The sequence below is a fragment of the Falco rusticolus genome, chromosome 13, assembly GCF_015220075.1.
Source record: "Falco rusticolus isolate bFalRus1 chromosome 13, bFalRus1.pri, whole genome shotgun sequence".
Lineage (NCBI taxonomy): Eukaryota > Metazoa > Chordata > Aves > Falconiformes > Falconidae > Falco > Falco rusticolus.
In genome coordinates, this window is record NC_051199.1 from 28140971 (window position 1) to 28168895 (window position 27925).

The window sequence follows — 27925 nt, forward strand, 5'->3', positions numbered from 1 at the left end:
GCACTTGCAGCTAATCCAGCCTGCAAAGAGAGGGGAAGACCCTGGAAATTACTTTCTGCGACAACAGCCAATGAAGAAAGGTGTCATGGTTTAACCCCAGCCAGCAGCTCCCTGCCGCCCCCAGCAGGGTGGGGAGGAGAATCGGGAAAAAAGGTATAACTGGTGGGTTGAGAGAACAATTGAATAATTGAAGTAAAATAAAATATAGTAATACTAATAGTACTATTAAGCATAAGGAGAGAGAGAGAAGAATAACCTCCAAGAAAAACACGTGATGCACAATTCCGTTGCTCACCCCGTGCTGAGCAATGCCCAGCCAGTCCCTGAGCAGCAATCAGGCACCTCCCAGCCAGCTCCCCCCGGTTTATATACTGAGCTTGATGTTCTATGGTATAGAATAGCTGTTTGACTATTTTGGGTCAGGCTCCTGGCTCTGCTCCCTCCCAGCTTCTTGTACCCCTCCTCTTTGGCAGAGCATGGGAAACTTGAAAAGTCCTTAATTTAGAATAAGTACTACTTAGCAACAACAAAACCACTGGTGTGTTATTAACATGATTCTCATCCTAAATCCAAAACACCAGCTAAGAAGAAAATTAATTGTGTCCCAGCTGAAACAAGGACAAAAGGGTAGAAAAAGAACCATATGGCCACATTCAGAAAAGCATGTTTCACATGTTTGTAGCTCTAACAGGAATTTCTTAGTAGAAAGCAGTCTGTTTAAGCACTCCACTCAAGCAAAACAAAATGATTATTCTACGGAATCAGCTATTACCATTCTCGTGAACACCAGAATGAACATTATTAGCAGAAAAAAGGACGTGCCCTGACAGTAGGCCTGGGCAGGAGCGAAAGGGCTGGACGGACAAACGCGTCCGCGGGCGGTGTGCCCAGCCCCGGCGCGGAACCGGGGCCGCTGTCCGCGGTGCTGAACGCGGCCCCGACTGAGAGCGGCCCCCGGGGCGGCGGGGGGCTCCGGCCTGTCTCCTCCGAAGCTATAGCAGGGTGGGAGCTGGCTGCTGGGGGACTACATCCTCCTGACAAGTAGTGTCAAATCACAGCGAAAGTCGCTTCTGCTCAGAGCAGAACAAATTAATTTTGTTTTCATGCCAATGTTTCAGATTTAAGTAAAAAAAGAAAATGTATATATCAGGAGCCCACAGCAATGCTTTAAGAACTCTGGATGCAGGTGTGTCTCACACCAGCTTTTGCTTGTCTGTTGAGGATTATCAGGTTTTCTGTGGCTTTCACAGATGATGTCTTTGTGACTGAACTATTTTAAAAGATACAATGATGTCATCACGAAAACAGGTCACAATCACATCTGCATGTTAGTGAGACATATCTGTATCATCTTTTTTTTCTTACTTAGACACAGTTGTTCATTTTTTGGGGCAAAAAATCCAGAAACTCAGCTACATGCCACATAGGAAGGTAAGTTTTGGCACCTTTCTACACAATAACAAGAAATAAAGTGTTTGTAAGGAAGAACATTGTTCTCAAACCCTATTTTTTTGATTAAAAATAAAAATGGTAAAATGAAACAAAAGCAGCTAAGGATGGTACAGGTACTGCTTGTGTGCTGCTAATACAATAATCTGACAAGTGAATGACAACAGATCTTTTCCAACTGTTCAGAAACTAACTGTACTACACACGCAGCTGGCAAATCCTTTCTTTGCTAGCCTACAAAGCAGTTGCCAAACAAGAGAAGCCAGTTTCCCATCTCATCTCTCAAGCTATGTCCTTTCTCTATCATTCTGCCCATTATATCAATTTTCTACTAGGAGGCAGGCCCAAGGGAACACTGTATACTATAGCACAAACATTTTGAGATAGCCTCATCACTTTTTTTCCCCCAATGTCAGGGATGATTTACCTGTTTGTAAACAGAAAGCATGACTCATTATCTGATAATCTGATCTACCTGAAAGGTTCTTGGATTAAGAAGCTTGTAAGCACTCTGGCAGGAGCCTAGTGAACTAACAGTGCTTTCACTCAGCACACGTACATGTCCTAAGACCTGGATAGTGGCAGCCTTTGAGAGTCTGTCTAGGATTGGCCAGTGTACGACAAAGAAGAAAGGCAAATGAAAAGAAAGGGGGATCATTTCCTGTTTCATGTGGGACATTACTAATATGTAACTGCTATAAATTCTGGGTGAAATCAGTAGAGTCAAATCCACATAAGAGCAGTGCAGGAGAGTAGACAGTCTGGCCTGACATTTTAAAAGAAAATCAATTTATTTAAAACATGAGATGAAATCTTGTTGTGAATGTTCACAGATCATAATACTTTTAAGTTTACCTTCAAAATACTAGAGTGAAATTCTGGACTTCATCAACTCTACAATGTATATAATACTTCAGGGTTAGCAGGTTAGCATCATTTTTTTTTTTTCTGGTTGTGAATTTCTGGTTAGTGCACTGCTTTATTCCTTCCTTCTACATATCTGATAGGGGATTTTTATTGCTTTCCATTGTGCCCTATTTTATTCTGTGCCTTCTGTTATTTCTCAGTCATGGCTGTTTTAACAGAAATATATGTTGAGCGGATGCTAATCTCAAAGAAGAATATTTTCAGTGACAAATATTCAGATCAAATTGAGTGTATTTTATTAGGCATTAAAGTATGTCTAAAAATGAGAAGAATTTTCCAAGAGATGCATATGTTACTCCCCAAGTAATTTTCCAGAACAGTAATCATTCATCTTGCCATTTCAGTCACTGCATCCCAGAAAAGGCTTACTAATCTTTCTGTTTTTCTTAAACTATATTATCTGCAAATATTTTTATTTTAAAAGTTTAGTAACAGAGCAACTGATTTCCAGCTACCTAGAACCATTCAGGTTACTTGTGATCAATCATTATGAGTTTGCATTAAATTATCCGTTTTCCTCAGTTGCCATTCTGACCAACCCTTAAACCAGAAGAAGGACGACAAAGGTGGTGCTAGTCACAAAGAAATTAATTGTGGACTTGTTTACCACCTGGTACCCTTAAGACAGCTAATGAAAGGACATGCACAACTGTAATGAAATGCTATTGAGATGAGATGCTGAGGCTTCAAGGGCAGAAGGTATATAAATAAAGCGTGAAGAGTCTTTTCCCTTTAGTACCCACAAGGATTCAATGTCTCACATTCCAGAAGAAACTGTTCCTCTGCCATAAAATCCAGACAAAACTTCACACAGGAGAGATGCTGTAAATTATCAAGACCTGGAGGTAGCAGCAAAAATAAGGAATTGTTTCAATTGTGGGGTGCTTTTTGTCTCCTTAATCTAGTAATTACTTCTCTACGTGACAAGTTTCTCATCAGTATTTTGTTTTGAGCGCAACAGTTTTCTGCAGTCATGAAGGCAGCTAGCTGAGGCAAAACAAGTTCAGTCAACTCAAAGGTATCCTTATTAATGATTTATCAAGCTTCTGAATGTTAGAATCACACAATCAGGTTGTCTCTCTGAACAGAAATATGGTAACCACAGCCAGCAGAGCTAAGCCACAGCTTTTTGAAGACATAGAAGACATGCGTGATCTTCAGGAAGTCGAGGAGAGCTCACATCACCCTCTATCAATGAACCAGTACTGACCAGCTGCACAGCCAGTGTGAGACACTGGCCAGAGGCAAAGCCCATTTGCCTAGCTATCCCCATCTCATGGGAACCAAATGGCTTGTAAAAAGTTGCATGCAAACTGCTAACCATGAAAGTTGTGGTACGGCTGACCACAACACATCCCTCTGCTGTCAAGCAGAGTAACAACTGTTCCTGGTTCCTCCTCTTCTCACTTCTTTAAAGTTACTCTAAAATTGTTGCTTTGTGTTTCTGTAGTTATTTTATTAGCTAGGACAACAAGAAAATGTCCTATTTGATGAATTCACAAAGTTTTAATGATTACAAATGAGTAGGTGTCTGCATATTGGGAACACACAGCTCCCCTGCCCTACACCCAGCAGGGCTCAGGCCACCACTGCTGACTTGTCCCAGGACTAGTGCTCATGCTGGTGCCCTGCACACAAGCTGTGCACCTGCTGACAAAAGGCCCCACCTTTGTTTCAGGGCATTTTTTACTTTGTATGGATTTTTCTACTGGATTTCAGTTTCCCATGGGTTTAATTACTTATTCTACTTCTTGTTTGCACATTTTGTCTAATTTTTTAAAAACAGGGAAGTTTCAAGGGCAAGAGAGGATAAATGCTTTTGAAACTGACTTCTCTCAGTCCTAGTAATTCCTCATCTTCTCTTACAAATGCCTCGGGAGGTTTGCAGTAATAGTGGAAACTAGCTCAAAGATCTTCTCTTTCAACTGCAAATGACCAAATGTAATTATTGACTCTCCAGCTGCAGACCTGCACATGCTGATACTCTCTGTAGTGCCTCAATAGTCTGAATAAACCTTGGCTTTAGGTATTACTCATCCAGCTCAGAGTTTCAAAATTCTACCTCACCACAGCTGCTGGTCCCATGTACTGTTATAAATAGACATTTGGTGTGCACGGTTTCAATACCCATCCTGCTGCAGTGACATGCATTTGTTAGCTCACTGGCTCTCATTTATTTCTGGGGCATGAGATCTGTTCTGTTTTTCATTATTCAAGTAGTCAACTACTTCTTTGCCTCCAGGAGTGCTTAAGATCCAGACGAGGATCCAGCAAAGCTGAACACTGGGAGGCTTGTGCTGAGAAAGGAAATTGAAAACCAGGATTAGATTTCAGCTGAATTAAGTGGCTGTGTTGTGACAGTGGTTTCTCAAAATACTTCATAAATTTCTCTCTCCCATCTGCATCAATGCTTATTGCTAACATATTTTGACACGCTGGTTGCTTTCTACCTCTTTGAAATAGAAATGGGAAAACCCCTGAAGAGTCCAAATTTCAAGCTTTCTCCCTCCTCCAAATTTTTCAGAGGAAGATTGCCAGACAGCAAGAGAAATTTGGGAGACTCCATATTGCTCAGCACAGCATACTGCTATACAAAGACTAGCAACAGGCATATTAGGGCACCAGCAGCACTGCTAATGCAAAAGAAATGGCATGATAATTAATTTGCACCATTTTGCAAAGATGTAGTTCTGGAACGTCGGCCAAACTGAGGACATTTAAGGCAAACAGACGAGATGGCGCGTTTGACTGCTTGGTTATTCCCCAACTTCCAGCTTGGGTCTTGTAAACACAAAACTTCCAGAGAGTGTAAAATTACAGAGGGGTCCAACAGTGGTTTCTCTGCTCAGGTGTTTTTTTCTCCTTCTTTACATTTACCTTATACTTGAGCAGAAAATGTGGCTCAGTCCAAATGGTGCATTTAATTCTGCCCAAGTCTCTATTTGGTTAAGACAATTACTCTCCCATTCACATGTCAACAGTTCAAGGTTAATTGTCCCTGCTTTGTTCTGGCCTTATCCCTGTCCTGCCCTGAACCTGACAGTATGAATTCCAAAATAAAAATATGTGACATTTGCCATCAGGAAAGCACATGTATATCAGACAGAAACAGCCTTGCTACTGCATTAGATCAGAGACTACCTTCAGCATAGGTGCCCAGGGAGTCGCAAGGATGAGCCAGTGCAGCTCCGCGAGGCACACGCACTGGTGGCATTTCTGCCCACACACATGCCTGCCCCCACGTGCTGCAGAAGCTGAGACCATGACCCACACAGGGCCAGCGCTGTTTTACTTCACCAGAAGCAATCAGGAAACAAAACTACCGCAAGCAGTGCTGCTGCCTTTTTGCTCTGTGGCACCAGCTGTTCTCAGACCGTACCCACGTGGTGCCGTGCCACGAGATCTCACACCTTCAACCACCTCCCTCCCTCCCAGGGCACCTGCTGAGCTCCCACACTAAAGGCTTCTCCCTCCTCACCTCCTTCATCTGCTCTCTGCTTTCGTGATGCCCCACAGAACTCTCTGATGCAAACAGAAAAACATCTGAAATTAGTAGGTCTGGGTTTAAGTAGATTGTGGGGACCTTGAAAAGTACACTGATGTTTGCCTGGAGTCCCAGTGCTTCAGCCCAGAACTGAGTACCATCCTGCACATAGGAGCGTGGGTCCACCACAGCCTCAGGTATTGCAGCAGTCAAGGACACATTAAATAGACAGGCGTTCCTTTGCCTTCAGAAATGTTCCCTGGTTTCTCAAAGGTTATTGACAGGCTTGGCACTAGAAACGTGTAAGAAAATATTCCCATCTTCTTTTGTGTGAACCAAGGAGGATGCAGAAGCGAGATGAGCAGGTGTTGCGTTAATACAAACTAAGCAGCAATTCTAGTGGCTGAGCTTCATTTTCCCACAAATACACAACTCCCAGACATACTCATTTTACCCTGAAAGACCCGAAAGCATTGAAAATGCGTCGTTTTCCAAATTAGGTTACGGCTGGAGAACCTCTGAGAGCATCCAGGAGCCTCCCTGCGCAGGGCACGAGGGGCCTCTTGTGGTGGCCGAGTGGCTGGCTCAGCACTCCGGCACAGCACCGGGCTCCAACAAATGCCAGCGGCAGATAAAAATTTATATCCAAATTTATCTCTCTCATTAGAGGAACCTAAGTCATTTCATACGTAAGACATTAGTGTATAACCCAATATTGCAACCTAGTTTACCATCCTGGTCTCCAGCTACGAGAGACAAGGCATCTAAAAATAAAACAGTGCACTCCCAGTAATATTTTATTACATGCTGTCAAATCTAATGCAGGCTGCCTAAGTATGGTGTCACAAAAATAATAGCTGCTGGAAACAGCTCACCTAGCTTCAGTTTGAGCCTGGTTCAATGGAGGAAAGAGTCAAAGTGTCCCTGTAAAATCAAGACCAGAATTCTTAGCCCAGAAATTCTCTGTTGGATCTGTGAGCCTGCCTCGTGCTTTTCGTGAGGTGCCATCGCTCCAACTTTGCAATGAAGGCAGAGTTAAACTAACAACCACCGCTTCCTCACACAGAGGCTGCATCTACTTCAAGAACCCCACTAGCAATGATTTCTAGATTTTTGCAGTGAATTCAGAAGCCACCAAATGCTGTCCTGTGGCTGGTGACAGAGCTTGCTGTAGCTGACCAGCCTACGCAGCCAGCAAGGGTCCAAACCGCCTGCTCACACCTCGGCCGCCCCAGGGGAGACATCCCGCTTGTATTTATCAGGTCTAACACACACCGTGGCAACTTCTGTCTCCTGTATTTTCTTTAAACGACTGAATTATGTCATGCACTCTAGTCTACAGTTGCTTCAAATCTGATGCATTCTCTCACAAAGCTGAAAACAATATTTATAGGCTCTATACCTGTCTGCTGCTTTATCGACCTAAAAGATCCCACTCCAGAGACAGTCACAGAGCCACTTCTTTTCAAAAAATGGGCTCTAGATTTGGGTTTCTAGTTTAGAGTCGCTGTAAAAAGAGTACGGCCTCCAGCCTCTAGTCACCAGTCTGCAAGGTGGCATGAATATTTGTTCCAAAATCAAATTTAATTTTTAATCACTAGGTCAACTTCTCTAAGTCTCTTTTAGAAAAAAAAAAAACACCTAGAAACCACATCTATTTGTAGGAAAAGCACCACACTTTTTTTGGGGGGAAGACAAAGTACTAAACGTGAAGATCCCTGTTTTCTGCAGAGCGCTCTGCCATTTGGTTTCCTTTTTCCCATCGAGAGCACTGCTAACCCCTGCTGACGTCCAGGTCTAACACTCAGAGTCACATGCTCAGCTGTACCTACAAGGGGCACATCTGCTCGCAGGTTCATTTGAGACACTTCTACTCCCCTAAAAGTCCATCTTCCATGATTAGCCCATAACTTAACTTTCATTTATCCCAAGTCCTAGAAAGGAACCCTACAAAAAGCATCACATATGAAAATGAGCCCACCGGCTCTGCTCACCGGCGTGCTGCTGTCGGAGAAGGTGTTCATGCTGATGGACCTGCTCATCTTGTCAGAGGAGAGGGATGGCGGGGAGGGGCTGCGCTTGTCCAGCTGCTCCTGGTGTGACAGATCCTGGCGCTGCAGGTACTCACGCCATGCTCGCTGGATGCTGAGGCAAACACCAAGGCACAGGGTTGGGGAGGAATGCAGCAACAGAAAGTATTTAAAATATATATTCTTGACTGAAGAGGTGGGGGTTAGTGGGTTTCTCTTTTTTTGTGCACTTTGTTTTCCAACTTGGATAATGATCACACGCAACTCTAGGTCTTATATTAGTCACTACTAGTATAACTGGAGGTGTGGTAAACTAAGGTTAAGTAGAAGCAATTCTTGATTTCAGATCCCTAAGCCTACAGAAGTGATTTAAATTTGAGACTGTTCAGAACCCTGCAATTGTCTTACATCTTGCAAACAAAATTAAGATATGCATTTATCTGCTTAAAAGAATAACAGCCTTCAACATCTTATATTTATACCAGCTTTCAGACTGGAATGCAGATATGGTTGGAAGTTCAGAGCCAGACCACTATCCTTCAAAATCTCCTCTGTCTTCAGTAGCTGGGGACTGAAAGCCTCCTCCAAAGCAACGCGTGGGGATTGCAGCAGGAGCTCTGCTGCCAAACTCTAAACTTTGACCAGGTTTCTAAAATGTGATGCAAAATTCTGTAGAGACATTCCATTTTCAGTGCTGGCCCACGGCTGGGGAGCTGGCAGCCAGGGCGGCTCTCACCAGGTGGCAGTGCCGGACCGCCTGCGCCTTGCCGAAGGTGCCCGGGAGACCAGTGAGAGATGCTGGGAATTAAAACTTGACGATAGCAATGGCATTGACACAAAGTATGTGGGTGTTTGCACACAGGATGATCTGCGAACTCTGCAGAAAGGTGGAGCTAAATTCTGACCAGAGACTCGGCAGCAGTGCTGCAGTGCAATGAGCTAGAAAGAGCTCCTTTTAGGATTTTTAACCAGTTGAGTTTATTCCCTGGGATATCAAGTCAAGTCAGTAAAACCTTCAGCACACTGTTAATCAGGCAGAGTACCCCAACCTTTGCTGAAGTTGTTCTCAGACTAGCAGGTGGTGCAAAGCTCTTGTGCTCGTGTCCTCTACCCTCCCTGCTCCCAAAGGGCCGGCAGGCTCAGCACCCAGCCTGGCCGCTGAGGGGCTCCCCAGGAGGGGTCCCATGCCCAAACCCCTCTTGGCCCTGCTCCCACTCGGGGTGCCTGTACCCCGCAGCAGTGCAGACAGCAGTTCTCCTTCCCGAAGGAACCTCACTATCTGCTTTGTAGTTCAAACCAAAGGGTACAACCTTCATGGATTTACTTTGTCCTAGGAATACCTTTTCTTTTTTTATGTCGCCTTTTTAGCAGTTAAGATGTCATTTGTGCTCCCATCTCCTTAAGCCAGAAGAACATTTAGCACGCAGACACCGCTGAAAAGGCATTTGATTGCACACTGGCATGTCCAGCCTCTTGACTTCACAGGAGGAGGACGAAGCTCAATGCCAGAACACCTACAACGTCTCACTGACAGCCTACAGCGCTGGGAACTCCAGAGAGGGGGAAGTGCCTCTTGGTGAGTAATTGTTCCTGGTCAGAGAACAACGTTCCCAACACACAGGGCATTTTTAACATCTCGGGGTTGAGGGCATCAAATATATGTATTTTGTTATTTTTTAGAAGAATAACAGATTAGAAACAAACCCACATCTATGACAGCCTCACCAGGATAGAGCACTTCAGAGCCAGTCAGGCAGGTTAAGACCTGTGGTGTTTTCACACAACAGCTTTAAAATGGTCTGAAATATCTACCAAAGCTCCCCAATGCAAGTGCCACTGGAGGAGCTTTCAGTAAATGCATTTCCATTTAAAACTTCCCACATCTTCACACCTCAAGCATTTACACTTTGCATTGTTTCAGTTTCAAGCTTTACAGCATAATACGGACAAGTAGCATGTACGTATTTATATTTACACGTACTTTCTGTTTTTAATCTTGAGAATATACCATGGTTAAGTCATAACTACCCTTCTAGAATTCTCTCTGAAAATTTATTCTTTCATCTGGCTTATATTTGCATGACTAAAAGACACTGGCTGGATTTTAATTTGAAACGTCATGTTCTTTTAATATTTTAATATAGCATTAATATTTTAATATCCTGTATAGTGAGTTAGCTGTAGCTTTTCAACTGAAATTCAGAATGTAACGTAGCGATGCATACAGCTCTGTGTAAAGCTGTGCCTGACATTGCAAAATTTTTCCATGAAGTAATTGAAGGCTTCAGCATAAAGCTGATCATATTTTTTGATGCAAGTGGAGCCACGTTAAACTTTTGCTGTCTGCTGGGAAGTCCAGGGGCACCGTGTCAGCGCAGTTGGTGACTGCTGAAAACAGCTAATGCCTGCACCAGGGCTGGGGGAGTCCTCTGCCCCGACAGACATGCAGTAAGTTGTAAGTTACATTCCCAGTGTTACCACGTGTCCCGATACAGCACAGTCAAAAGTTTTAAAATAGCTGACCTCATGATAAACTATACAGCAGGTGGGAAATGTATTACAAAGGCTGAAAATATTGCATTTGGAAGCTGGGGAGCTCATTACCAGAACAGTGATACTTGTCTCTTCCTTCCAGGTGGTGCAGCTAGGTGTCATGCAAGTACCTTGGCTGAGGGCTGGCAACTGCCTCCCTTCCCAGTAAGAACCAGCTTTCCAAGTGCCACCCAGCTGTGCCGCACGTCCCAGCCCAGGAGCCCCGTGCCCCTCAGACTCGCACCTCCATCCTCACCCAAAGCCCCGGCTGCTCCTGCAGAGCCCCCCAGGAGCTGCACCCAGCTTCGTGTTAAATGTGAAAAATACCACCGAGTAGTTCTGCTTGCTCTGTGCTACACTTCCCCCTCCCTGTACATATGAAAAATCTAGTGGATTCTCAAATATTCTTTAGTTGCACAGAGAAAACTACAAAATTAGTGCAACACTGAAGTTTAACATTTGAAACTCAAAGAGAATCTTCACGTGCTTAAAAAAGTGTTCAGTTAACTAACTTTAAATATAAAAACCCCTCGATTTAGCAAAACAGAAATCCACAATGGATACAGTTTGGGTTCTGTGGTTCAGGAATCAGAAAAACTCAACTGTGTTTGAAGGCAGAAACGACATTCTTTGTTACTTACATTTTCACTTTTGATTCCAAAGGCTGTAAATTGATATGATATTTTTTGATATTATTTTCTTCATCCATGGCAAGCTGATGGCTATGGAAAAGAAAAGAAAATGGGTTTAATGCGTCTCAGCATGACATTTTTGCAATCATCGTGAATTAATTCTGAATTTTTGACAAGAACATACAAGAGCCGATTATTATAAGGTGGTGCTGTCTTTGGAGGAAGGCATCTGGGTCCCTGTGTCCGGCTCCATTTGACTGTTAACAAAAAGTATGAATTTAGATCTAGTTTCCAGATCAGAGCTTGCCTGAGTTCTTGCACTAAACCTTCCAGATGCCACAGCTCCACAGACAGGCACACCCAGCAAAGAAGCCGCTGCAAATAAAAGAACCACTGGCAAATATAATAGATATTCTTGCTAAATTAACTTTCATCCCTGGGGCTACGTTTGAAAAGCTGGAGAGTAAAATGAAAAGTAACAATGGTAATGCTGGTAGCAAAAGAATTACATCAGCAGAAGCCATACAGGAATATGAAGAAAAAATTCTTTGTAATAAATGATGACCAAGGAATTGGTGCTGCAAACGGATTGCTTTCAGAAAGCAATTTTAAAATGTTAGAAGATAAAAATCAAACATCTTGGGACACTGCTTTGGATGGGACTAGCAGCATGAATGAAAGGTCTTCACATGAAAATTTGTAAGATTAGGCCCCAACCTGTGGAGTTATTTTGAGACTTTACTGGACACTTAATTACATCATTCAATCAGCAGCAGTTTTCAGAAATTATCCTCCTGTAACTAAAAATAAGAATTGTTTATGGGAGAGATGCAAAGTCTTGGATAGTTAGTATATTACCAAGTGAAAAACATAGTTGACAACAGAGACTGTCCCTCAGAAAGGGCTTGTTGCCTTATCAAAGCCATTTCCCTTTATCACGTGTGAGGTACTACAGAAATCACACATTTACCTTTGAAGCAAGTCTGTGCCATCGTTGACCTGTTCCAATGTGTGCTGAAGCCTTTTGAGTTCTTCCTACAAGGAGAGAAAAAACATTTCAATGTGCTAATGGGAAGCCCTTGGTTGACATTGGAGATTCCTGCTCGACCTCCAACGTTGTGAACCAACCGTGAAACAAAACGGCCCCTCAGGTAATGTCTATGGGATTGATTTCAAATTTAGATACCCAAAATAACTACAAAGAAACCAATATATTTATCAATATGTCCAGCACACACTTGAAAGAAAATATCAGGCCTACAAAAAATAACAGGTAGAGCAAAAAAGAAAAGTATTCTTTCGTGTCTTAGGTGTGTGGATGCCTTGATTCAAGAGGAGATGGTCTTGGTAAGAGGCAAGTGAGCGTCAGCTCATATTTTCAGGCACTTCTCTTTGTTCTGCAATCAAACAGTGTTCAGTCTCATAATTAAGAGAGTAACTAGTTGAGATTTGCATCCTGAGCCTTTACTGGGGTATTTGCATTAGCTCCTCCTTCAATAGCAGAGATGTCACAAATTTAACTGTAGATGCTTAGCTGGGGTTCCCTGCATCCATGCTACTGTCCCAGGAAAAATCTACCTGTGATGTTCAGCACAGAGATTTGACTTAAAAACCTAAATTGTATCTGGGTGGCAGGGTTTTATTGTTTGGAAGGGGTGGGAGTTGAGGGGTGGAGGAGAATTCAATGAAGTGCGTGCTTCAGGGGATGCAATTAGCAGGCTGAGCTTTCCATCCCCTCACAGGGCACAGTCGCACGGAGTGCCCTGGCATTGCTGGGGCATGCATGCACAGAGCACACATGCCCATTCTCCTTAAAAGCTGGGTGATGAGCAAACACCGAACCCTCGGGAGCGCATCCCTATGATGCAATGCAAAGAGCATCACCCCGAGATGCAGGGATGCGCCTGCAGGTTTGTGTTTAAACATCAACTGTTTGATAATAAAAATAATAAAATAATAAAAGCAGCACTGGAATATGAGAAGTCTGTGCAAAACACGAAGATGTTAACTCATGACTTCTTTCAGCTCATTAAGTTGGGAATCAAATGCAAAAGCTGCTGAAAGTTAGGAAGGAGGGTAATTTACTTCACACCTACCTTGTGTATAGACACAGGGTTCCTGGGAAGGCTAAGAACATTAAAAAAGCAAAACAAGGATATTTTCATCATGTATATCTTATCTGACCTGGAGATGAATCAAAGGGGTTTTTTTCCAAGAAGACTGCTGCAATCTCCAGGAGCACAACAGATCAGCCACCTCTACTTTCTGCTTTCCCAATTAAAGCTGATTATGTGAAACAGAAATTTCATGTGATGCTTTTTAATCCTAATCAAGATTCTACCCTATTCAACCCGAAATAAGATCACAGTTGGTAGCTGGTTTACTCCTAACACAGCTTTCATTTCCTCCCAGCCTTGGAAGGCCTATTACTGCAAAATGCATTTTATACACAGACTAGATTTGTCATGACGACAAGTTAGACGATTCCCCAGTCTTTGTCCCTCTAATTGTAGCACCATTTTGTGGACATGCTGCAGTTGATAAGCCACTGCACGTCATTTGGGAGGACTGGCTGCTGTCTACGGCTCATCAGCCATTGGAAACGATCCAGCCGTGAAACTTTGTTTTATTTTTGCCTTCCTTTTTTTACGCTGGCTCTGAGGAACATCCTCTTCTGGCATATTAAAAGCGAGCAACTTTCAAAATTGTTTTCCTTGAAGCACAGTTCAGTTCAGAAGATAACCTTCTCTTCTCCCATATTATTCCGCTGGTCATTTTTTCAGTGTACCCCAGAGCTATGTACGGTAATTTAGAATGTGAAAACAATTTGCAATTGACTTTATATATAGCTCTGGGTGACAAAACCTGCATGACTTAAATAAATCATTTCTTGTGTTTGACATCATTTTCTATTAACCTCAGGGTGAAGACTGAACAAAAAAAAGTAAAACACAAAATTGGTTGTGACATTTTTGACTATTCAGTCTTTCAATTAAACATCACCGGACGGTCTTTATAAAAGCCATAATATAAGGGAAGTACAGAAGGGGCATAGCAATGTTTGCATAATTGGGAAGAGAAGGAGACATAAAATCTATACTAATTTCAGTTTTGCGTCATTAACCATGAAGTATTGATTATTGCTCCTTGCAACAAAATTTATGAAGCTAGCTATGCTGCTGCGCCCACAGAAAGCGATTCGGATGCTCTGGCCTCAGCCCCCGGCATGGTAACTGATGGGTGGCAGTGACAGCCAGGATGCTGCTCTTCCAACCCACAGCCTTAGGAGATGCATCTCCCAGATTACACCAGGAGTGACCCAGCTGCCAACTCGAACTTCAGAAAATTAAATTGGAAGAGATCCATACTTCTGTTGGGATACACAATGAATTACAATGCCTCTATGGACCTGGGTATAATGTAAACATATCGTAAAATTTACTGCAGTTCTTGTTTTCCTACTTGAGTTGAATACAGACGTTAATAGCAGTTGGGTGGCTACAGACACATATAGATACCTAAGGAACACAAAGCAATGAAAGTCAGACATGCAAGACTGGTGTTAAAAGCAAACTGAAGTGTCTTTTTCTGGACTTCAACATGTACGCTCTGTTATGCATTAATTATTTTTCGGCCTTTAGATCTGTACTTTTAGGAAATCAGGCTATCGCAACATCTTCATTATTGCCAGGAAAGCCTGTAACCCTGTGGGACAGAGAAGACCAAGGGGCTCAAGACTTGCCAGGGGGAAGCCTGTGTAAAAGAGCTGTCTGAAGCTGCACTGAGCTGGCTCCCAAAGCAGTCTGCACATCAAAAAAGCGCCTGGTTTAGCTTTGCTGTCAGTATTTAGTTAAAGCAATAAGATTCCAGGTCCCTCTGCCTTTTTCCCTGCAAATTGGCTGTGTTTGGCTCCATGCAGCCCAAGGACACGTGCACATCCAGTGTGATGATTTAGCAACCTCATTCAGCTGTCTTCAGCAGTTTTCAGGGTCTTTTTTTTAATGGAGGGACCCAGAGGTTGCTGTAGACTTTGGTCCTCGTTTGGGCTTGGACTGAAATGTCACCTCTCATTTGACCGGCCGTGGAGATGACGGCAGCTGGCAGATACAGGGGCATCGAGGCAGGCTCAGACGCAGAGGAGCAGAAACCTAAAGCAATCTAAACACACTGGTCCCTTAATTCCCTTTGAGGAAGTCCATTTTAAAGAACAGTTATTAGTACATATTCTATATGTTAAACCATACCTAAATAAATATTTACTTCCAGTAGCAGGCAATGATTCTTTTTTGTTGCTATACCCAAAAGAATCTTATTCAGGTCAGTAGAGCTATTTATACCCGTGGGTTTAGACTAACACACAGAAATCAGGGCAGAGGCCACATATTAAAAATTAATTTTCAAAACCCTTTTTGGACATGCATGCTATTGTTTGAGTATCTCTGCCTAAGAGGTCTGTCATTTCCTGCTGAATGAATATACAACAGCATTTCCCAAGAGGTCAGAGAGATGGAGATGGGAAGAGAAAGCTCCAATTTCAGTGGAACTACAGCCCAAAAATAGCAGTAAAGGCGGTGTTTTTTTCCATTTTATCAGTAAGTATAGCAGTTATTAAGATGTATCAGCTTTGGGTAGTACTCTATTTCATTGATGTTCTTCCAGATTTTAATTGAAATTTTGTTGAATGGTGATTTTGTATTATGCAGGAAAACTTCCACTGATGCACGTTTCCTCCTCTCCTTACTTGCAAGTCACTTGACGCAACACCACAGTGCCCGTTTGATATCTTCCTGACACAGAAAGGCCACAGCAACTGGAGAAACCCTGCGCTGGAGCGGGACGGTTGCTCTCACCTCGGAGTGTGAGGTGCACGCCCCTCGAGTTGGGCTGTGGGGGGCTGGGGAGCACAGGGAGGATGCTGGAAAGGGGCTGGAGGGTCAGTGCTGCCTGAGGGCACCTGGGTGAGCAGAGCCCAGCCCAGCCGCTGCCTTGAAAGAGAGCTATGTCTCATCAGCCTGGCAGTGCTATGCAGGGAGGGAGCTAGTGCCGAGAGCTTTAATTTGGAAATATCAATAAAGATCACTGGAGCTTTCACAGCCACTCCTGCCAGCAAATGCGTTATAGCCCATGTTATATTTCCAGAGCTGCTGCATTTAAGGACCCCGTGAGTTCTTCTCCTTAGCACCAACACAGACATGTGCAAAATCGATCATCCCTTTCCCAGCGAAACCTCTGAAGGGGTGGCAGAGCTAGGGCAAGCACAGCTGAAGGCAGTCTGAAGCCAGAAACACTACAATGACTGCTGCTGTTAAGACCAGAAGCCGTGCAGGATCCATCTCAGATCAAAGCCACCTGATGCCACTTTCTGTTACCTATTAGGAAGCCAATTTACAGGCTTTAACATTCTCACCTCCTGCCATTTTCCAATCCTGTGGTCATCAGAGGTGGATACAAGATAATGAAGCTCTCCCTGCTGCTGCTCACCTCTCCTGGTCCATCTCATGTGTCTGGGGATAGCACACGCAGCACTAAACCACCTTTAGCACGAGCTCTGATCCATGTGTCAGTCAGGCTCCAGCACAGAAGAAGCAGCAGCCTCAGCTGCTTTTCAAACACCCCAGCTGCTTTTGGTTACTGAAAACAGTCCATTGCCAATGATGTTCTGAGCTCTTTACACCCATGTCTAATATTACCCGTTTATTTTAAGACTTTGTTTCCCTTTTAACAAAGAATTCCTCCCTTCCTATGGACACCTTTTGTGTCCATGAAGCATCTTGGGGTTTATTCATTTTATATTTTTTTCATTTTATTCATTTTCATCTATATTTTACCCTGTTTTCCCAGGGAAGACCATGCCCCCTGTATTAAAATGATGTAGAGTCCATGTTTCAGCCTGACAAGGCCTGTCAATCTGCATGTTAATTAAGCCTCTTAGCAGAATACAATGAGTCTAAAGAGGACAGAAAGATTGGGATCCTTTGCGGTGAAGGCTTTTACTCACTACTATTTTGGGCACCCATTCATGCCAGCCTGGAGATGCTGCTTCCATGGGAAACCTGCTGGGTTACACGAGCAGCCGCCTAAAGCTCCTGCTGCCTCTTGGTACACACCTGGGGGGTTGTCCCCAGGCAGTATCTCAGGTGGCACCTGTGTGCCCGGTATAGGGGCACATCAGAGGCCCAAGGAGCCCCAGTTTGGGCAGACACAAGACCATCTACATTAATTCCCAGGGATGCATAATGTTCTGCATGCCATTCTGGGGGCTGGAACATAAAAGCTAATGCTGTGCCCCAAATACACTGAGCATTCTGTAAAGTTGGTAATTAAATGTATGATGGTGGCAAATGCTTCGTATCCTGGAACAAAAAGACATGTCAGATGATAGTGGCTTTTGTATATCGGGGGTGGGAGGGGAAAGGTCCTATTTTATTTGCTCTGGCAACCCAACAGGGACCTTGAACACTTCAGCTGTGAGCGTTCAAGAAAACTACATTAACTGCACAAGATGAATAGCGCTACAGGGCCTCTGCGATCCACAGCTGTCAGAGCAATTTGCCAGATCACTTTACAGAAACTGTACCATCAACAGAGTTAGCTAAACCTACTTAAACAAGTTTCACATTCAGATTTAAAAACCAAATATGAGTTAGCCTCGTTGAAATGAGTTAGCTACTGCAGGGAAAGGCAGCATGGACACTTGGGTCAGATCCTGTACCCTAGCCTGCCACTGACCTCCCACAGCACCTTCGTCCTTCCACCTCCTTGCTTGTGTGCATCTTGCCCATTCGGGTCATGACATCTTCAAGGAGGGGAACGCCTTTTATTTTTTTCTGCTTGTGCATCAGGGCTGTGATCTTGACTAGGTAAAATAGAACACATTTTTTATCTGCTAATTAAGAGCAAATAGCTTCAGGCTCTTCCATCAAATACTGCCTGTATTTGCCCTCCATGGCGCACCTTCACTGCAGGGGGGCACAGTCCCTCTGGTACAAACGTTGCTCCTAGTGAGCACAAGGTAAGCACGTGCAGGCTCAGTCCATGCACTCATCTTTCCAAACAAGACAAATAGTCTGGTTTCAGCTGGGAGAGAGTTAATTTCCTTCTCTATAGCTGGTGCAGCGCTGTGGTTTGGGTTTGGTGTGACAGCGGTGTTGACAGCGTGCTGATGTTTCTGGTTGTTGCTGGGTGATGTTTATACTGAGTCAAGGACCTTTCAGTTTCTGGGGCCCTGCCAGTGAGAGGGCTGGGGGACCCGGGAGCTGGGGGGACCCGGCCGGGACAGCTGACCCCCCTGACCCCAGGGTACCCCAGACCCTATGGCGTCACGCTCAGCACGTACAGCTGGGGGAGAAGGAGGAAGGGGGGACGCTGGGAGCGATGGCCTTTGCCTTCCCAGCGCCCGTTACACGCAGAGCCCGGCTCTGCTGGGGCTGTACATAAAGACCTGCCCACCCGTGGGAAGCGGCGACAGAATTCCTTGGGTTGCTTTGCTTGCGCACTCGGCCTTTAGCTATTGAACTCCTGATTCTCTCCCCCATCCCACTGGGGGGGAGCGAGTAAGCGGCTGAGCTGGGCTTGGTAGCCAGCCGGGGTTGCACCACGATACCAAAGAAGGTGTCAATCAAGACCTGAGGGCTGGGCAAGGAAAGAGCATATCACACTGAACAGAAAACGAGGCCAGAAGTAGGAAACAAAGGGCAGGCATCACTGAAATGTTTCAGGCTGGAAAAAGGTTACCACTAATTAGAGTGCCACTGGGATGAGCGGTAAGTATCACGGCTGTTCAGCACAAATGAGCACGAGCCAATGCTGCAGCAAGATTTCCAAGGATTTAGCTGGTAAATGGAGCACATATGGGAACAGTAGCCATTATGCAATTAACTCCCACAGTTTATTGCTCATGTATCCATTATTCTGGATTCTTAAAAGATAGTTCACTCAATGTGCATTTTCTTAGTTTATTGAAAATCAAAGTTATGCCTGTTGAGCCCAGTTGCTACAATTTAGGTTATTCTCCAACAAGAAGGACCACAGTGCTTTCCACTGTTCTCCAGCACAGGCCAACTCGCAGGGTATTTTCAAGAAGAAGATTTCCTGTAAGTTTACTAGATAATATCTTTACAAAATATGGTCTGATTTTCCAAAGGTCCCCTTAGGTCCTCCTCACAAAGTGACTCAGTTGGCAAGCCTTTTGTGGCTTCTTACTTGCTTGGTTTGGTGTGTTTACAAATTTGTTGTACTCTTTTTTTTCTGTTGTACCATCAGGTTTTTTCCCACCCTTCACATGTAGGGCATATCTATAATGTCCACACACACAGAGCAGTGGTGCATCACCCACAGTGCTAGCACTGAGGTGTCCCTTCTGACTCAGGGACTTCTTGTCCAAGTACTCTGAAACCTCCACACTGGTTTGGGCTGCTTTCAGATTGAATTTTGAGATTTTCCCTGGGAGTTCAGGATGGAGCTAGGCGTGCAAGTTTGGGATCATTTGGATCACACTTTCCTGTAACACTGTCCCACAGAGGGGAAAAAAAATAAATAATTGCAACACATTCTCCAGTGCTTCTGCTAGTTTCTAGATTCCTTCTGCCTTTTGCACCCTGTGCTGTTAGCGGGCAGTTGACCCAGCACAGCTGGGACCTGAGCCCCCGTGGCCCCTGCTAAACCAGCAGCAGTACCGCCCCACTGCTGGCCCCAGTCTGCCTTGGCTTTCAGAACCTGGAACACAGTGGTGGGTTGTAGGTACGTCCCTTGGTCCTTTCACTGAAAACCTAATGAGGCAGGAAAGGAAAAGCTTTATTAGAACAGCAAGTTTACTGTTCTGCCAAAGGTAAACTCCCCACTGCATCATGTCTCAGTTTTACTCATTACCATTTAAAATTCCCAGGGGATGCATTTGCCTCTTATTTCACAGCACACTTTCATCACTTAATAGATGAATTGGTAGTATTTCCATTTTCTTCATGTAAAGCCCTTCTTCCCTTTTTATACCCTATAGACATAATATCTAATTGTTTCTCTTCCCTATCTTGTAAATCATGACATTGCTCTCTCCTTGCTCATTTAATCAAAATAGGGCTCAGCACAAAACTTCATTGACTAAGTGTAAGCCCAGCATGGAGAACAAAAGCAGAAAGTCTCGGCCTTCCTAGATCTGAACTGAGCTCGTGCCTAATCCCTTAGCTACAATCCCGGGTACGTAAGGATGCCCAGGACAGCCGATGTATTAATTCTCAGAGGTGGGCGTCAATGGCCGGAAGGGAAAGGCAGCAATGCCGGGGTTATCTCCCAGGGGATGGGAGCACTCGCAGGATGACCTGTTGAATCCCTCTCCACTTTCTGTGATATCAATACATTGTTTTCTTTTCCTTTCTTCATCTTTGCCCTCAGGAAGAGTAATCTATGGCACTATGGCTACAGAACATTATTTCACAGTTACAGCAGCTCTGGAAACCTCGCACAAGGATGAATGCCATTAAAAAGCCAAGTTAGATTCCTTTTAAAAAGCCTCTTCTTTCTGATGCTGTCACTGCGGTCAGAGCTTTCAACAGCACCACCTCTGCCTCAAAATACACAAGCTTTTAACTTTTGCCAGGGGAACCAGCTAGAAAGAATGGAGCCTCTTGACATCTTGGCTTCTCTGCCGCCAGAGTGCTTCTGAAACTACAGCCAGTCTGAACGCCGAGGAGAAGGTCTGGGACAACACAAGTGCTATGGGGACTCAGCAAAGAAAGTGTTGCGTAGGTTATAGTTCAAGTGGGGGGGGGGGGGGCGCGCGGGAATAAACATACACACACATATATATCTGTACATACACACATATATACACGCTGAGATTCAAGTCCATGGCAAGAAAGCCAATTTCTCACTGCAATCCAGAGTTACTATTTTTGGGGGTGGCAGGGTGGTGTCGGATATGACAGCTACCCTACAAGTGGCAGCAGGGGTTAACTGAGTCACTTACAGGAGAAGGAGATGCTATAATCAAGTCTAGGATTTTAATGTCGTTTGTACGGGACTTCATGTGACAGTGCAAAGCCTGGTGTAAATGACCACAGCTTCCCCGGAGCAGAGACTGTGCGGCAGGGTGGCCCATCCTGCCGTGCCTTTGCTGCAGCGACTGCCCACACCACACTGCAGCTGGTCAAGGCCGTGGCCAGCGTGCTGTAGGAAATGCTGATTTTTTCAAAAGCAAGTTTCCCTTTTGGAACAAAAGCCAACAATTTTGACACACCAAATGCCACCACGCACACTGTTAGAGCAACCAACTTTCTTCTGAAAGCCCTGGATAGCAAAAGGCATCCCCAAAATCCCAACAGGGCATTCCCAGCGCTGGAAAAGCCATGGAGGCAACGGGGCCAAAGCCTACCAGGGCTGACCACCCGTGAACCCCGCACCACGGAGAGGGCAGCAAAGCCTGGTAGAAATAAATTTCAGAAGAAAGGAAGCTTCCAACCAAGTGTTGGTTTACAGGAGTAGTACTCTAATCTTCCAGACACAAAAGGAAATGGCAACCCTAGCGTTGTCTTTTATTTTATGGCACAAAATCTGCACCTTGGAGAGAACAGTGCTGGCCAAAATACACGGGGAACGGTAGGTGAATGTCTTTTATGGAGAACAGACATGTCTGTCCTTAAGTGTCACCAACAGTCTAAGTTTCCTTTACCATTTACCCTTCCTCTGAAGGGCTGCAGAACTATGCCTGCTAAAAAGACACCAGTCTGTTTTGGTCTAACGGTTACTTTACATAGAACACAAATCTGCACCCAGCCCACTCTGCTGGAAGAAACCCACATCTTCCATCTCTAAGGTTTTAATTGCAAATTACAGTTGAGTCCAGCTTAATTTTGAGAGAAACATGATGAGATTGCAACCAAGCCAGTGTGAATTTCAGCATGCCAGGACGGGGAATGCAGGGGGAAAATCTGACATGACAGATCCATCTTCTGAACTCCCAGTGGAGGTTTTTTTCCCCCAGAAAAAGTAAGCAGCTCTTTTTATAGCTCATGAGCCTATTACTTCTAATGACAACAACAGATGACTGTTTTAAAACTGAAAAGAAATATATTAATCCAATTTTCAGCTTTTTAGCACGTGGTACTGTCTATTAATTTTCACAAAAGAGAAGACTGATGAACTAGCTTAGGAATCAGAAGGTTACAGTAAAAAAAAATAAAAATAATCACACATCTATTTTAGAAGCACTTCTCTACACTTCTCACCTTTCTGAAAGTTCCATTTAGGCCAAGCAGCACATGTTTGGGCCATAACCAAAGGAGCTGCTTTTCAGAAAGCATGCACGAATATCTATTACACTGCACTGTAGTGGTACTTAGAAAACAGTCCCCAAGCCACCAACTTCACAGCGACTGCCTTTGCTCGGACAGTGCCCCTGCAGGATTTAATGCTGGGAGACTTTGCCCTCCCACACTGCGCATATGGGAATACCCAACCCTGGGCAGGACAGGTGTCCCCGTGTCAACCGCAGCTTTGACCTCGGCCACGGCATCAGGGAGCAATGCTGGCTGCCAGGAGGTGCCACCAGCTCCCAGCCAGCCTGAACACACAGGCCACCCTGCCTTGATCCTGTTTCCAGTGGTTGGAGACATCATCACCAATGTTTCTCTTGCAAAGCACACAAGCGAGAGGTGCCAGCACAGTCAGCAGCCACATGAAATCTCTGGTTGAGGACCCTAAAGAAGAGTAGCTGCCTTTAAAGATTTTAGGTTCACAGAAGGATATGAGCATTCACAGAAACAGTTTCCTCTGTTATGATGAACTACACACTGAGCAGTTTTGATTATGGTCTTAATCTTTACATATGTTGTAATTGCCACCAAACACGCTTGTGTTTGTCTTCAACATGAGAAACAGTATCTCCATGCTGATAATAATGAAACTACTCACTCATTCTGATGCTTATATCTATGCAAGCACACCAAGAAACCAGCAATCCACTTATTAATGTGCCAGCTGAGCTGTGCTTGCCGGAGACAGCGAGCACTAGTTATGTCAGTCTCCATCCCTGCAATACCTTCCTTTCCATCCCCACCATCTCTTGATCATACAATACAATGTTTTCTAACATAAGTGGAAAATATTTTATATTAGCAGGCAGCAACTGCTCAGCCATAAAGATCATTACAGCTGCAGAAGCAGAGAAATAGTCCTCAGAGGCCAAATCCCTCCAGTGGGACAGCACGCTGCATCCAGCCTCGTCAACATCCATCATCATCCACTCCAGACATTACAACCCAGAAGTTTGGCAGTAACAAGAGACTTGCATTTTTCTGTGCAGATCTAACTTCCATAAAGCTTCCTTAGCACTCTCAAGAAATAAATCTGCATTGTGTCCATTTTAAGGATGGCACAGTTATGCTAAGAGGCACCAATAGGCCAATTAAATCAGTAAAGAGATTAGCAAAAGTGCTACCTAGGGTAAAGCAAACACCATGGTCCTTGCTTGGATCCCAACACTGTGAGCATTTTCAGGCTGAGGCAAGAGCACCCTACACCCATATATCATTACCACCTTGCCAGAGCAGAGCTGTAAGCTTTGGAGCAACATGGGCTCCCCATCAGCTACTGTTCTTGCATGAGCCAACAGCTTCAACCAATAACATCTCACAAAACTCATCAGTTTAATTTCAAGGGATTTCCCCCCCCCCCCCCCCCTTTTTTTATTCTTTTCAGTCTCCACCTTGCTATACACAAACTGGAGAGCAAATTGCCAAGGCAGGGGCCCCATGCTGGCAGACGGTCACCACGTGTATGAAGATTCATGTACACAGAGCACCTTGCTAAGCGATTATTTTTTTTTTTTTTAAACTCCTTCAAAAAGGGATTGTCTGTGACCTGGCATTTCACTCCAATTCAATTGGAAACAGCCACAGTGCAACTTAGGAGGGGGATCACAGCAGAAATTTCTCTAACTTTTGTAGTACTGCTGGGGACCACTATAAAAGGGCACTGAGTTAATTAGACAAGTCATAAAAATGTTCCCATGGCAATCTCACAGGTGAAATAATCTAATCTACACCCTGCCTTCCTAGTTAATCTCTTGATAAGAGTCATTAACACAATTGTTCAGTCTACTGTAGTCCCTTCATAAAGTGCATATAATTTACAATCCCATTAAAAAGATGGCCACAGATTAGTCTCAGAGGCAAATTACAAAACTATTCAGTTGTGTTTTTAGCACATTAGCTATAGCTATATGAATCCTGGAGAGAAAAAAAAACAACCCACAATCACAGAACATATCAGGTTTCAGAGCAAGTGTACACATCCAAACCCACCTACTTAATTTCCTGCATAAAAATTAAATATAATTATAAATTGTGCAGTACTCTGTTCAGCAGCTGAGCAGCCATGTGGACCTTCTTGTTTTGTGAATAGCAAAACCAAAACCTAAGCACTGAAAGAGCACAAAAGGTATACAAAGTTCATTCATTTAAAAAGTTAGGATGTAGTTACTTCACAGCTTTTTTTATGCTAGATTTCCGCTGCTATTCAGCATTCAAGTTATTTCTGTTATGCAATTTGAGGTGCTGGAGGATACTAAGCATTGGGTGTTCCAATAGAGCAGAAAGAGTGGAGGCCCTGGACCTTATAAAAATATAACGAAACAGATGTTTGCTGCTTTTCTTTATTTATGCTTCTTCATGTCAACTTCTAAAATCCAGCACGCAGAAGCTTCCAATACTATCTACTTCTTCCAGTGCTTCCCAGCTACCTTCAGGAGGCTCACTTTCATCCAGGAAAGCGATTAGGAGATTGTTTCAAAAAAGCAACAGAGTTTTCTGGCTTTGTCTGCACTTCCCCAAAGGCTACAGATCCTAAACGCATAAATACCACAAAACATCTCCCACAACAGAGCCTGGGATCTTGGGACAGAAACAGCTCAGATGTGATTTTTCACAGGATACAAGAAAAAGCACACAGATCCTGTAAGTTTTCAACAAAATTTAGTTATTTGAGCACTTTGGAGACTAGAAAACAGGATTTTCAGAGTTTAACATCATTGAACTTCCCCAACATAAAACACCTCTCATTCTTGCGTTGCCAGTCCCTCTTCATCCTTTACCCAAGTGTTTTTAATTTGGTTTTGTACCTTTCATAAACGATAAAACAGTCTGGGAATCTAGGACATGACAAAATCAGGCAGTAAATATTTCTAAGTTGTAAAAGCAGCTCCCTCATATTTATACTCCAGGTCTAAGGAAGCTTGAAAAAAGTATGCTAAAAATGATAACGCTTCCCAATAAACATCTTTCTGTCACTTTTAGGAGGAAACTCAAGGAGTACGTGGTGCGTAGGAAGAAAGCTTGTGTTTGCAAGCTTTTATGTGAAGGCATGCATCACAGAGTCAGAGCATGACAGTCTCCCGGCCATGCTGGAGTCCTCTGGAGCAAGAGGAAAGGACCAGCTATGACCACCACGGACCAGGGTAGATGGAGCAGAGGCAGGTGATGGTGATGGGCAGGGGCAGCAAAAACCTTTCAAAATCTGGGCTTTTTGAATGTTCATCTATTTTGAATCTATTTTGAATGTTCATCTACCCAGAGCTTAAATGACTCTTCCAGCACTTAGATCTAAGATCTTAGTCCTAAGTTTGGAGGCAAAGGTTAAGCATTTTTAATTTCTACGCTTCCCAGGCCAGAAGTCCAAAAATCCTGAGCTCAGAGGTTGGTTCAAATCTCTCTCCCTTCTTAGAGTTGTCTGACATTCACAAGATGCCTGTAACTCTGAAAATATTTAGTGACAAGCACGTGCAGGAGTCATATCACTAACCTGGAGAGAAATAAAATCACACTCCCAAGCTTTATATTCTAGGCAAAGTGACACCGATTGCTGATGTAAAGGAAGAGGGATCTATGGCACTGTTTGCTAGGTTCAGAGGTTGCTCTTGTTTGAGCTCCTGAGGAGTTAAATCTAATTTCTCATATGCTGCAGATATCTAAGAAGATGTTTTAATTGAAGGCAGTTGCTTAGCAACTGCATCCCGTGTGGTGCAGCGATGCTTTTCACCTGGAGCAGATAAACATCAGGATGGCACTTTACAAATCTGATTAGCAGCAATGAAATAGCTGGCTACAACAAGCTGCAAGTGTTTTTCCAGAAGTTATGCTTCTAACCTGATACCCATCAGCAGGAAAACCCAATGAAACTCATTTGCAGGTTAGAAGAGCTCTCTTCTCCTCCTCTTGCCCAGCAAAAATTTCGGTCTGCTTCTAGCAACCAGAGCTTATCGAGAGGGAGATAGCATTGGCAAGATTTTTCTTTCTTGAAAGATTTCACTGCAGTTGAACACATAATGATAGAATACTAGAGCGCTTGCAACCATGCACAGATGTTTTTCTGAACAGGCCTGTGAATCTTTGAAAAGCATCAGAAAAAGCACATTTCCAGACCACAGAGAAAAAGATTTCCTCGTAACTTTTCTACCTGGACATTACCATTCAAAGACTGGTATTATACTGGCCTTTACAAGCTGTTCTAAGAGCTTGTTATTTGTTATTGGTGCTATTACTGCATTTCTAACAAAGACTGTTAAGCACTTGAGTAGGTCACTTTCAGCATCTTTGCGTTATAAAGTTAGTACAAATGTTCATATTTACACCTGACTTCTGTCATGTCAGTGATCTGCTGTGTCAGGGTCTAACACATGGTGACCAATTAAGCATTTAAGATTCAGAAAAGATTCACATGCATTTTCCTATCCATTGCAGGTCAGCTAACGTGTCCCAGCCACGACCAGAATACAATTTGCCAAGTAAAGGCTATTCTCGATGCCTTTATTATGTTCCAATATTCCCTAATACCAAATGCAGAGTAACAGGCTACAAGCTCCCAGAGAACTGGCTGCTGGAACGCGCAGAGATGTGCATGAGACTCATCCCCTGGGTCTCCGGGTACCTGCAGGGGGCTGTTCACCAGCAGCACTCCAGCTTACGCAGCAGGGAGCAGCCTGACTGGGTACCACGGGGCCAAGAGGTGGCAAGGGGGGCTGGGGGGAGTGCAAGCTCATCATCCAGATGGCTGTATTGAGGAGCAGGAGACACTTTTCATCAGCCTCGTCAAATATAAAATCAATTGCAAAAAGAGTTTCCAGGAAGGTCAGTGGTTTCTGGGAAGATACAGAAGAACTATGCCTTGAGCAAGCCCTAGAAGAGGATATACTGGAAGGGTTTTCACGGCAAATTTAACTTACCCAGCTTTGGTTTGAACACCCAATCACCACAAAGGTCCTAGTTCAAACAGACTCGTTCTGCTCCAGAGAAAACAAAGATAGGCAAAGGAAATTCTTTCCCTTCTTAAAACTAAGATCCCATAGAGCTGCCTTGGTTTTGACTGGGATATTGATAGCAAAAAACCTAGAAAAACTAGTCCTCCAACTAAGATGTGGCCCAGAAGCAAAATTTAAAGTCCTGCGTAGTCATCCAGCCCAGACAGATACATCCAAAATATGTCCTTCTAATTATAAACAACACAATCAATACCTGTACTTCAGGACCTAAGGAGCTCCAATAGGGCCAGGAAGACGTTCCCTTCCCTCTTTGCCATCTTCAGACTGGATGAGCCATGGGCAGGGGTAGGAAAGTTAAACCCCTGCACTTCCCTGTAGCATCACAAGTTTCTTGTGGGGAAGGTGAATGGCTGGTGCGATGCCCTTGTTGAGCCCACAGAAACATTACGTTAACAAGTGGTGGGATGTACAGGAGCAGATCTGCATGGCCAAACCAACAGCCTGATAAGCAATCAGGGATATCAACAACCTGGTCCTATGGGCAAACACCCACCGGTGGCTCTCAGCTTAGCTTCAGCTACGGCAAATACCGTTTCTGTAGTACGAGATGTTCTGAGTCCAAGTA

The 27925-nt window shown here is 44.0% G+C and overlaps 1 protein-coding gene across 1 annotated transcript in view; it reads right to left on the reverse strand.

Annotated features, from left to right (window-relative positions):
- Positions 1 to 27925, reverse strand: part of LOC119156743 (schwannomin-interacting protein 1) — a 183260-nt gene that overhangs the window by 121668 nt on the left and 33667 nt on the right. The window contains exons 2-4 of the mRNA XM_037407017.1: positions 12025 to 12089; positions 11064 to 11144; positions 7855 to 8005 (exon numbers count right to left, since the gene is read on the reverse strand). Of these exons, the coding sequence (XP_037262914.1) occupies positions 7855 to 8005; positions 11064 to 11144; positions 12025 to 12089 (297 nt within the window). The remainder of the gene's footprint in view (positions 1 to 7854; positions 8006 to 11063; positions 11145 to 12024; positions 12090 to 27925) is intronic.